At 33.1% G+C, this 11,904-nt stretch overlaps 1 protein-coding gene across 1 annotated transcript; it reads right to left on the bottom strand.

Annotated features, from left to right (window-relative positions):
- Positions 1 to 5,494: 5,494 nt before the first annotated feature.
- On the bottom strand, positions 5,495 to 8,458 carry LOC147398366 (serine/threonine-protein kinase PBL27-like). Its single transcript, XM_086446710.1, has 5 exons — positions 8,437 to 8,458; positions 7,775 to 8,022; positions 7,479 to 7,665; positions 5,817 to 6,157; positions 5,495 to 5,704 (listed from the first exon to the last, which is right to left on the bottom strand). The coding sequence occupies exons 1-5, from the start codon at positions 8,456 to 8,458 to the stop codon at positions 5,495 to 5,497; spliced, it is 1,008 nt and encodes a 335-aa protein (XP_086302836.1).
- Between the last annotated feature and the right edge of the window lie 3,446 nt (positions 8,459 to 11,904).

The raw sequence follows: 11,904 nt of genomic DNA, 5'->3' as shown, positions 1-11,904 counted from the left end.
TTAGTTCTTTTTATCCATGTTAGAGTCAGTTTGGTTCCTAGACCATAATAACTAGGTGGCGACTCCCAAACCTCAAGAGTCAAAAGCGGATCCGCGCACTCCGCGGATCGAGAGCGCTTTCATCAACATGCAAAAACTAAAGTCCAACTAGGGTCCAATGATCACCAATTTATATTGGATTTGCTAAATGTATCTTATGATCAAAATTATCCCAAATATTTAAATGACTCTTCAAATTTCACACAAAAAGAGAAAGCTTTGAAAAAATCATAATTTCATCTCATGTTTTAAAGTTCATGTGGCAATATTTTCCAATTAAAAATCCACATATGCAAATATTTTCTAAATCAAATACAATTGAAAATTGTGAAAAGTTTTCAAATTAGAAAATTATGAATGTGAAATTCTAAATTGCCAATCTATGAAGTTTCTAAATTAGGAATATGAAAATTATAAAATTTCCCCATTAAAAAGTTTCAAATATAAATCTTTCAAAATAGAAACTTTTGTGCATGAATTTTTTAAATCAATAAAATTTTCAAATCGGGAATCTGAGTCATACAAGATTGCCAAATTGATATAATCTAAATAGAAGTGAACTTTCCAAATAAAAAAAAATGTAAATCATGCATAACTGCAAAATTGGTAAAATATGAGAATAGAAACTTTCCAAATTGATAGCATATGATTATATGTAAAATTAAATTAATTTCACATGCATCCAACTTCTAGATTAATAAGACGAGGATATGCGCAAGACTTTTAAATTTTCAAAATAGTTATCATCTGAAGCATGCATATTTACCAAGTTATCCAATGATTTATTGCAAGTATAAAAACTTATCAAAATGTTCTATATTTTGTCCAAGCAATAAATTTGTTAACCTAATAAATATATCACATGTTGGAAACTTTAAATTGGCAAAAAAAACCCTACCATATAAATTAACTCTCAAATTGACATTAAACCAAGAACATTTTTCAATTTCACAAATGTAATATCACACGAGATAATTCTCAAACCATCAGTAAATATATCACATGTTAGGACCTATTGAATTGAACGTTATTGATTCCTAAACATGAATAATTGCAAAAGTAGCTTAGATCACTCTAGTCACTAAAATAATTTAAACAACCCCAATTTCATCATATCAACTTAAGCATAATGATCATGAATTTAATAAAAACAATATAATTCATAATCCTATAAAAATGAGAAAAAATAAAAGAACAAAAACTTCCTATACCTCAAGTCACATGCTGATTATAATATAAAAAAAAAGTAGGAAATACGAATATAATAATCGAAAAGACAAATATAAAACACAGAATAAAATTGGAGGAAAAAGGGAAGAAAGGAAAAAAAAAGAAAAAAAATTAAACTTACCTCGATGACGGAATGACGGTTGGTAGTGGTTCCTTCAAATAAAACTTGAAATAGCTAGAAATTTAAATAAGGTAGGAAGAGGATGATATGAGAGCTGTTGTGGGTCGATCAAGAAAATAAAAAAGCATAGACGATGGTTGTGGTAAAAGTTGCTGCTATGAGTTGTTGTTGTACAGAAATATGTTGATGAATGTGAGAAGTAAAGTAGCCCAAACGTGAGTCCAACAAAGATGAACAAATATTTGTTGGTCGTTGTGATTCCTTCAGAGGGCATGTAAAGAGTATAAGAATGCTTCACTTAAAATCCAATTGTAAACCTTTATCTTGGACGCTTATCCGAATCCTGACAGAAAATCATGGGGCCCTCCTTTCAAAGATGTATCAATAGGAATGGTGATAGGCCATACTTGTCTTTTCCAAAGGGAGGGTTTTAAAGAACAAAAATAGAAGATATAACTGGGCACATTAAGAGGAGCTGAGAGATATAGATGGAGAAGGAGAGAAAGAGGGGGATCCTGGATGTTTAAAGAGAGAGAGAGAGATAGGGACTGTTACAGGGTTGTTGTTAGGGTTGTTAGATGAGTATTGAAAAAAAGTGCTGTGAAGGGGGATGTTGACCAGAAGTGCTTTGAAAGGAGGTGTTGTGAGAGGTTGCTGGAGGGAGGTGCTGTGAGGGGCTTGGCAAAGAGGGAATGGGTCAGAAAGGGGGTTGAGAACGTGTGAAGAGAGGGAAAATCTTGGAGAGAAGATGTCTGTGAGCGATAGAGAACTGGTTTGTCTTCTAAAACGTGGGAAGAAAGAGAGAGTATAGAGAGAACATGGGGAGAGATAGCCTGTAGAGAGTGAGAAGAGAGTGTGGAGGTTGGAAAGAGGGAGTAGAGGCGTGGGAAGTTTTATAAAATATTTGTTTCTATTTTTATTTTCTTTTTCATTTTTTCCCCGATTATTTATTTTGCATGTCTCTTTTTATTTATTCTTTCACATTTTTATTATTATTATTCTTTTCCACTTTTTTAAAACAAACTTTCTTTATTTACACATTTCTTTTTAGGAGAATTGGAGTGTTGATGTCACATAACTCGTGACTTAATAGTCCTCCATCGATTACGTCTTGATTGGTCAATTTTAATTCTAATTTTAATTTTAAATGATGGATTTGACTCGAATCTTATGGACCAATTTTGATTTGAAATTTTTATTAGTCGATTAAATTTTAGTTTTACCTTTTTTTAATTGATCAAATTTGATTTCATTAAGTTTGAATTTCAATTGGTTGATTAACTTTTAGTTTGGGTTTTTTATTTGATTTTGATGAAATTTTACTTTAAATTTTAATTGGTTAATTAATTTTTAATTTGAAACTGAAATTGAATTTGATTTTGATGAAATTTTAATTTGAACCTTTAACTTGGTTTTGAATTTTTCAATTTTTTTAGATTTTCGATATGCGTAATCCAATTGATAAATTTTTATCCCGTTTTCCTAAAAATCAAAGTCTCTAGGTCAAAGTCAGACATTGAGGAGCGTTTTGGTAATTTTTATGATTTCTCATAAATTTTTCTATTTTCGTAGATTTTTGTCCCATTAGACTCGAAATCATATTCTGAAGGCAATGAAGTTACTTTCAAGACTTTCTGGAGGTCCAAAATTAATGATGGTTCTTTTTTCATTTTTGCAAATTTTTTGAACTTTGATGTGAAACTTCTTTCAATCCCAACGTGATTATTTCTGAGTCTCGAGATCACATTTTCTTAATGTGGCAATGTCTCTAAGTTATCGAAATGTGTAACGAAACAAAGCATACGTGCTTGCTAAATCTAGTGTAAGGTGTAACGATCCTAAGTGTGTGTAATTTTCTATGTCGAATCATAATAAGTAAGGGAGATAGAAGGAATAGAAATAGAAAGATCGGGGACAGTACTCTCAAGCCTTTGCATTTTTTGTGCTCATCATTAGGAATTCACCGCAATCGAGAATAAATTATCGAATTAGGCAAATGCAAAAATAGAGTGTTTACAAATGTAGACTCATATACGATGATCCAATAACAGGTGTCAACAAATGAGTTATTTCTAGATGCAATGCAAATATCCCCATCTCTAGAGTTATGTGACACAGGGAAATATAACATGATGGTGTAAGATATGAAAACTCTTGAAAGTCCCAATAGATTAAATCAATACCAAGTACACACTACATTTGTATCTATATCGGTGCACCAATTATTGTGACAATAGATTCTTCTTCTAGAAAAATGAAAAAAAGATGGTGAAGTTCCCTTGTGATATTTAAATAGTTTTGACCAAGTGCCTTGGTTTCTTTGACAATGAAAACCAAATGACAAGTCCAATGAGAGATTGTTGATGATTATGACACAATATTAAAGGAGGAATTTGTAGATGTATGATCAACTCTATCTATTTATGTATGCGTCCTTGTGTGTATCTGTTTTGTTATTGGATTTGCACTATATCTCATAATAAGTTTAAAGCATTCTGTATCATAGATTCATCAATAACAGAAGATAAAACTACAAATCTAAATCCAATTTTGATGAAAACTTACTTCTTCAACTTAATCATATTGAAATAATATTCATTCATTATTATTAATTTTTTTTTTGTATTTCATAAGAAAAAAGAACATCCTTTCTCCATAAATTAACTAAAACCAAACAAAAAGCATATTCCACTGCATCAAAACTTGAAATATTCAATAAAAATTGGAAAACAAAGAAAATTGATTAAGAAACAAATGAATCTCCACCATTTCTACTAAAAATGAAGTATTTTGCAACAAATTTATATAAGAAGTTTAATATTTTTTAACCAAAAACAGAGATTCATGCAAAAAAAAAAAAAAAAACCTGAGAATTTTGCTTTAAATACCTTGGAATCACTACAATCTTGGCTAAAAGTAAGAAAAACGTTCATTAAGCAGGACACTCTAAAGCTAAATCAAACAACAAAAACCTTAATCAAAGCAATTGAAGTCCAAAACAGATACTTTACAAATCCTCTTAGTTAGGATCAAACTAAGAGGATTTGTAAAGTGAGCTCCAATTCCACAATTCGATCTTCTCAAATTCAAGATCTATGAGTTAGGTTATAAGGACACAAACAAATCGAAAAAATTGAAAACCATACATACAATCTCACACATCCAAGTTACAGAAAAAATTCAAATTAACCTACTTCAATGTCGATTCACGAAGTAAAGATGACCATTGAAAAAGAGAGTATGATTAAGAGTACAAATTTACTTGAAGAGAGAGACATAGAAGATTTTCAGAAAACCCTAACAATAATCCATGAGCTACGTCACCTGTGAAGATTTTTGAAACTCTTGTGCTCAATCACTTAAACTTGGACAGGGAATCACTTATTAGGGCTTTTGCTAATCCAAAACCATACAAGATCAAAGAAAATCCACCAAAAGTAGAAAATTAAAGCTCCAAAACTCAATCCCTTGAACTTCCTCCTTGCTTTGATCATACTAGCTTTCGAATTGAAGGATTTGAAGGAGAGATTGATAGAATTTGTTGGAGTTTAGGGCTTTAGGGACTTGAAGATTTTGCGATTTCCATTATTGATCTCCTTCCACGTCTCACTTGATTCAACCCTAATGTGAGACCTCTTCTAACTTAAAGGTCCATTTTTCTTAGTATGTGAGTCCTAAAATATTCTCTTTACAACTTTTATGATTCAAAAGCATTTTATAAAACGGTTTTGGCTTTTCAAACGACATAAAACCGTTTTTCATTTTGAAACAGCTTAATACCATTTTATAGACTCATTATTAATTCCTAATTTTCTTGTAGTGTTATGCCTCTCTCCCCAAGAAATTATACCATGTACATGCAAGATAACATACACACAGTAGAAGATCTTATATATGGGCTAGGATGGATTGATTCATAAAATATGACTCGTGGCAAAAACACATGATCCTAACTGCTTGAACACAAATATTACCAAATATTTACTGGAATATTACACTGAAAATGTTCAAAAATAAAGTTACAAAACCCATTTCTGAGGTTAAATTTGAAACCCCACCCGAGTTGCACCTCCTTCCCTCTATGTCGAAGATCTTATTTTTCTCTCATGGGTAAACTGGACTTTGATCGCATACCAATTTGGACAGCACATTCACTATATTACTAATAGTAGGAGGTTCGACAGCCCTGTAGGGGATACACTTGTACGCCATATCGAGAACCTTCGATACCCCATCCATTGGATACCCATCATTTTGTAGGTTTGGATCCACCATCTCTCGGTGTTTAGAATTATCTTCCAACAATGGGAGTGCCTGCAGCAAAATTAATAATTCGGACCTTTTATTTGGATTTAAAACACCCTTTGGAGAAAATTAAAATGCAGTTTAATTTTGGTAAATCTGCAGAAATATTAGGACTGATTACCCATATAAGAAGGTTACGATCTTCAGTCCGTGTCATATCAATTGGTCCCTTGCGTCCTGTAATAAGCTGCAACAAGACTACCCCTAAGCTGGAGATGTCGGAAGCTAGATCCTGTTTTTGTTCCTTTGAAGCTGAAGCAAACCTTGCCATTCCGAAATCTGAAATCTTTGGGTGAAAGTCGTCATCCAATAATATGTTGGCTGGTTTTAGATCCTTGAAGAAAACTGGAGGATGCTCCTTCTGTGTCGAAGAGTGCATGTATTCCATCCCTCTAGCTATACCCATGGCTATCTTCATCCTTGAGATCCAGTCTAGTGATTTCTTATCCTCAGGTTGCTGATCTACACAAAGATAAATCATTTGATCTCCCAATTAAAGATGTTAAAATAAACTTTTCATCTACATGAATCATTTTATTTGCAGCATCTTGCTACCAAAACACTCGCTGAAAATCATTAAATTCTCACCATTCTTTTTACTTCTGAAAATGGTAAATTATTGATTCCATAATTCAATGTTTTTAATACATAGAATCAAAAACTGAAATCCCATTTTAAGAAATTCTTTATTTTCTTACAAAAACCCTAGATGTTTCTCCCTAAAATCCATCTTATTCAAGTCTTAAATCTATTCAAGAAAACTATCGATCTTTCTACTAGAAATCCCATAATCTTCAATATCTCAACTCGACTTCAAACAATCAGCTTCAACCACTAGAAGAAAACACTTGATTAATTATTCTACTAAAAATCCATCTTCAAGCTCTACAACCAATTTAACATAGTCTTTAATCAATCGGCTTCACCTCATCGAGACATTAAGTTTGACCTCGATTCTCACTTGGTAAGCATACTTATAAAACCCGGCCCATAAACACGTAACTTCCACTGATTTAATTATGCTGCTTATTCAATATTTTAAAATAAACCAAATAATAACTAGTATTACCTATTTTAAGATACTAAAATAGACGTTTTCGGCATACACCTCTGACGCCCCCATACATGTTTGCTCACAGCCCAACAAATGTTTGACATGTGGCACAAATGACATCAGCAATAGAGAGCTACTCTCTCTTGACCCCCCCCCCCCCCCACCCCCACAGATTTATTTTTTTACATTTCTAATCTTAAAAAGTGTCATTGGGCCCACATTGATTATCACATTGACAATCCAATTACAATACAGCCTTTTAGATTTCATGAAAATATTCATATTAAAAAAAATTTATTTTTCGAGCTTGGTCAAAGGTGTTGAAAATAGATGTTCACCCAACACCCAAATTTAAAAATAAAATTCAACAGTGAAAAATAATTATTTTTTGTTGTAAGTTCATATAATTTTGTCTTCTAATACTCCATTGCATCAGATCATATTTTTAAATGTCACAAGCTGATCAAACCAAAAAGTTTTCTTTTTTTTACTATGGGCAGGAGAGAGAAAGGGGCGTCAGGGATGTGCACCAAAAACAGTGTCATATTATTAAATTCTTTTAAATATTGCTATGTCTAATAAATTTTTGTTTGACATGTTATATAGTCCAGGACTCGATGGATTTTCAAGTTTCGAAAGTACGTACATACGAAAATGTGTACGAAAATTAGTCAAAGAAGCTCCAACTTAATTTGAAACTATCAGCAACTGTAATCTAATTACTCTTACCATGGAGATGATATTCCAAAGTATGGTTTGGCATAAACTCGTAGACAAGAAGCCGTTCATCGCCTTCAACACAATAACCAATCAGGTCGATAAGATTTGGGTGACGCAGCAAGCTTAGCATTAAAATTTCTGTCTTAAATTGTTTTTCCATGTGTCTCCCATTTTTCATCCTTTTCACGGCGACTACCTATTAAGAATATTTTCAAACATTAGTATAGAAGGTAGGTTTCCTGCATAAATCAGAAACTGAGGAACCAAAAAACCATCTGTTGCGAATTATATGTTGTCAGTTTTACCTGACCATTTTCGAGTGTCCCTTGGTGAACATTTCCGAATTCACCTGTCCCCAATTCAGAATCTGGGCTGAAATTATTTGTTGCATCTGAGAGCTCCCCAAAGGTGAATTTCTGAGTGCAATTACAAGCATCAGAGCTGTCCAAGAAAGCCTCCGAAAAGACATCGTTATCTGTCTCAGCTGCGAGCTCTCTTAAGGTGTATCTCTTAGAACTCGAAGATTCGGCTGCAGTGCCTTTTGATTCGGTTCCTGCATATTTATCATACAAGAAATAGAAAATGATTCAAAACTTGGAATTTGGCTGTAGATAACTAATAAAGATTCAGAACTACCACATCCAAACAAAGAAACCCATTTCTCTAGGAATCAAAATTATGTTACCAAACACTAGCATTTCATGAACAATCTGATCTCCACTTCCCAACAACAGAAATTCAAATTAAACAATAAGAGTTGCAATCGAAATCTCATTGAAATTTCACTAATGAAAGTAAAGAAGTGGATTCTTGATAAAAGAAATTTAGAAGTGAATGTTCTTATCAAATTAACCAATTAAAATCAGAAACTATTGTGACAAATCATAAAAATAAAAGGTGAATGAAATCAAGCAATCAATAATTTGAAAAGTACTCTTCAAAAATAAAGAATTTGAAAAGAAATCACCTGAAGAAGATCTTGAAGGCATGTTTTCTCAATCTCTTTTATCTCCCTTCTGAGATTCACTTCATTCTTTGATCCGGAGCAAGGAAAACAATCTATTTTCTCAGCTAAATCCAAATCTTGACAAAAAATCTCAGAATTTGGAATCTCTCAGTCCCTCATGAACAGAAAATAGGAGAGTTGGAGAGAGATTCTTTGATTTTGATTCCTTTAGTGGTAGTTTCCTGTGTACGTGAGGTTCTTCGTGTGTGTAAGATGCAAGAAGCTAACGAATAAGTTCTTTACACCTTAAAGAACCCACATTCCCTCCAATTTACGATATTTTTAGTGTATATTGTCGTTGGGCAGTAAAATATGCAGCGCCACTAAACATGGTACATGTGTTTCAAAAATGGGAATTCCAGACGAGTAAGTCCTGCCTTACTAACTTAATAATATCTCAAACCTTACTAGGGGTTGTTGAGGTCACCTTGTGGCATCAAAAAACATGATCCAATATGCCACGGGGATGTAGAGGAAAAAATGATATGAACTTTAATATAAAAAATTGCAAAGGAGAATCACTGACCGAGTCAAATCAATTTCACATGGTTGAGAGCTAGCAAGAGAAAGCATGATATAGTGTGATGAGGTGGCGATAGTTTGGACGCCAAAACCACAATCTTAACCACGTGAAGCCGCTATAACAGAAATTGCAAGTCTTTAAGGATAATTAGCCCATGTAGACGTAGCAGGCATGGGTTGAAGGACAATGGATCATCAAGTGACACGTGTAAAAGAATGCCACGGGGATTAGTATGACAGAATGAGGACATATCTCTAGGCACCATCTAGGTTGATCAGTTATAAAGACTAACAAAGACTAGGGTTTAATTATGGCAAGTGGCAAAATGTAATAGGCCAAAGCCTCTATAAAAAGGGAGTAAATAGGAAATCTAAAGGGTTTAATTAGAGTTGTTCATATTTTAATAGACTCCACTGGTGAACAAAATCCGACAGAGAAGCATGAGGACAACACAAAATCGCATTAGGGTGTCTCAGTAAGTACTATGAGAAACACCCAGCCGTGATCCAGAACTAAACAACTCATCAACGACAAACCAAATTGAACCGATGAATGAATTACTGCAAAGCTTTACGCAAGCTAATCCTAACATCTTATTGGCACTATAGACAATTAAACCAACCTCCTCAATACCTAGTGTAGATATGTGGGTTTCAAAACCTTTGAAAGTTTGAACTCCGCTAGTTGGATTTTGGAGTCGCCACCATTCAATTAAAGTGTTAATAGAAATCATAAAAATGTTTTGAAATTTATTTTCTTTGGATTGTAGTGACTTTAATATCCAAAGGATAATGGGTAAAGGTCTTTCTAGAGATTCTAAGGTAAGGGAGTTCGGTTGAGGGATAAAGGTGTTAGACACCTTTTCCCTCTCATCCAAAGATGGTTACCAATATGATCATAAATAAAGTTTTAAAAAATTATTTTTGGGATTTTGAAAATAGAAGGAGTTATAGAGAAAATTGCCTATAGTTTATTTTTAGAAAATGAACAAAACATACTAATGAACAAGGTTAAAATGAAAAAGGGCGGTTGCTGGAATTATTTGTGATTTTAGGATTTTGGTGGGAACTCATATGGATTCCATCATTTTGAATTTAAAAGCTCTTTTGAAAGCCTATGTGCTCACTTGGAAGCATCTTTTTGTTGGTTTAACCTTTAAGAGGTGTCGATAAGTTGAATACCTCCATAGGAAAGATAAGGGACTTTTATGCATTGGTTGTGTTCTCAAGAGACTATTTTTGTGTAGAAACAGAAAGTAATTTAGTGGGGATCTAAGAAGATTGTCATCTTTTGCTCTTAACTCTTTCAAAAATTAAATGTGGTATGTGCAAGTATGTATGCATGTGATGGACTCATCAAGAGAAGATTACTTCTAAGAAGGGTCTACTCTTTAACTCTATTGTTATCAAAGAAAACAAAATAATAAAGCATCTGGTCTAGGAAATTAAATTGCAATAGAATGTAAGTAGAAGTAAAACAACTAATCTAAGAATTAAAATTGCATAGAAGTAAGAACATCTAAGATTTTTAAAGAGCTTATTAAGAACTTAGAGGGGGAATTACCTCATAGAAGGATCACTCTCTCCCTAGCCTTGATGCTAGGAATTTAGAGAACTACATTTGAAAATATAAAAGTAAATTAAATAACGAAAAATGCTTAAAAGTAAAGAGGGGGTACCTTAGTCTTCTTTTTCTTCTTCTTGGGTTTTCTTTCTATGAATTTTGATAGAGGTTTGGAAAGATTAGAAGGTAAAAGAATTTTGAGAGAGATTTGGACAGAATTTTGAATCACAATTGAGTTCCTCTCATTTGCCTTGGATGGGTCTCCTATTTATAAGATTTTGAGAGATCTTGGGGGATAGTTTGGTTCTAAAACCTAGAGTTCCCTATATTCTCAAGAAAATCTTATAGAATGATTCCATTTACCCCTCATGAACTTGGCCTTTATGGTCTTTCATTCATACATGAGTCTAATCAATCAAGATGGTCAAGGAATATATTAGTAAAAGCCCAATAATTTTTAGAGAATTCTTTGAGGGGGTAAAAGTGCCCTAAGACATTGGCTTTGAGTCAAATGAAAGAGAATCGAGTTAAATGATATATAAATTGGTGTTTAGATATTGGATATTCTAGACTTTCTACGTATCTAAAGCTTTTTATAGCTTATGGATAGAAGTGTCTTTGCACACAAAATTCTACAAACTTCTCTAAAGTAGACAAAATGGTCATATCTTGTCGAACATGGTCAATTTACATTGAATTCTATGGAATTTATTTTAGTTTGAAAAAGGCTAGAAGGATATGGAGATGAATAGCTCTTAACAGGTCTCAACAAATTGGGGTTAGAGGTGTATTATACTTTAAGTGGGGTCCAAGAAAGATCTTAGGTCAAGTTTAAGAGACCATGGAGATTACTAAAAGAACCTACATGAAGAAGAATTTGAAGGTTTAAAGTATGAGTACTGAGGGAATTAAAGAGGGATTAGATAAGGGAAAATCTTGGGAAAAATCTCGTACACACATGGGCTCTTCAACTGCCTAACTGAATTGAATGTATGTTAGGTACAGCCAAAGAAAAATTATACCTATACACCACAAAGAAAAGGTCAAAACAAAATATGGCCTTGCTATATGTTCCAACTAACTGGGTTATGCCTATGCTTGGTCGTTTGGTATGTTTGACCAAGCAAAAAGCCAATTTGTTTTATTAGATTTGATTTTCTTTGATGGCTTGAGTGGGTTCCACTCAATTGATTGAAATTCTCTCGATTTGATCTTTGATGTTGGATTTGAACGAGCTCTTAAGCTTGTTTGATCAAATTTGGGTGTCTACAACTACTACTCTTTGTGAGAGTCCCGAGTGATGAATCACAAAAATGTAGACTTAAACACTTATTTGGTCAAAT

The sequence above is a fragment of the Akebia trifoliata genome, chromosome 7 (assembly GCF_017979445.1).
Source record: "Akebia trifoliata isolate Shusen 1 chromosome 7, ASM1797944v1, whole genome shotgun sequence".
Lineage (NCBI taxonomy): Eukaryota > Viridiplantae > Streptophyta > Magnoliopsida > Ranunculales > Lardizabalaceae > Akebia > Akebia trifoliata.
This window is presented reverse-complemented; position numbering and strand designations above follow the sequence as displayed.

Bases quoted from the DNA above. Each gene is read 5' to 3' on its own strand.
- LOC147398366 (XM_086446710.1), bottom strand. From the start codon at position 8,458: ATGCCTTCAAGATCTTCTTCAG. The intron at 7,666-7,774 runs GTAAAACTGACA...TATTCTTAATAG, and splicing joins GGACACTCGAAAATGGTCAG to GTAGTCGCCGTGAAAAGGAT. The intron at 6,158-7,478 runs GTAAGAGTAATT...ATCTTTGTGTAG, and splicing joins TTTGGAATATCATCTCCATG to ATCAGCAACCTGAGGATAAG.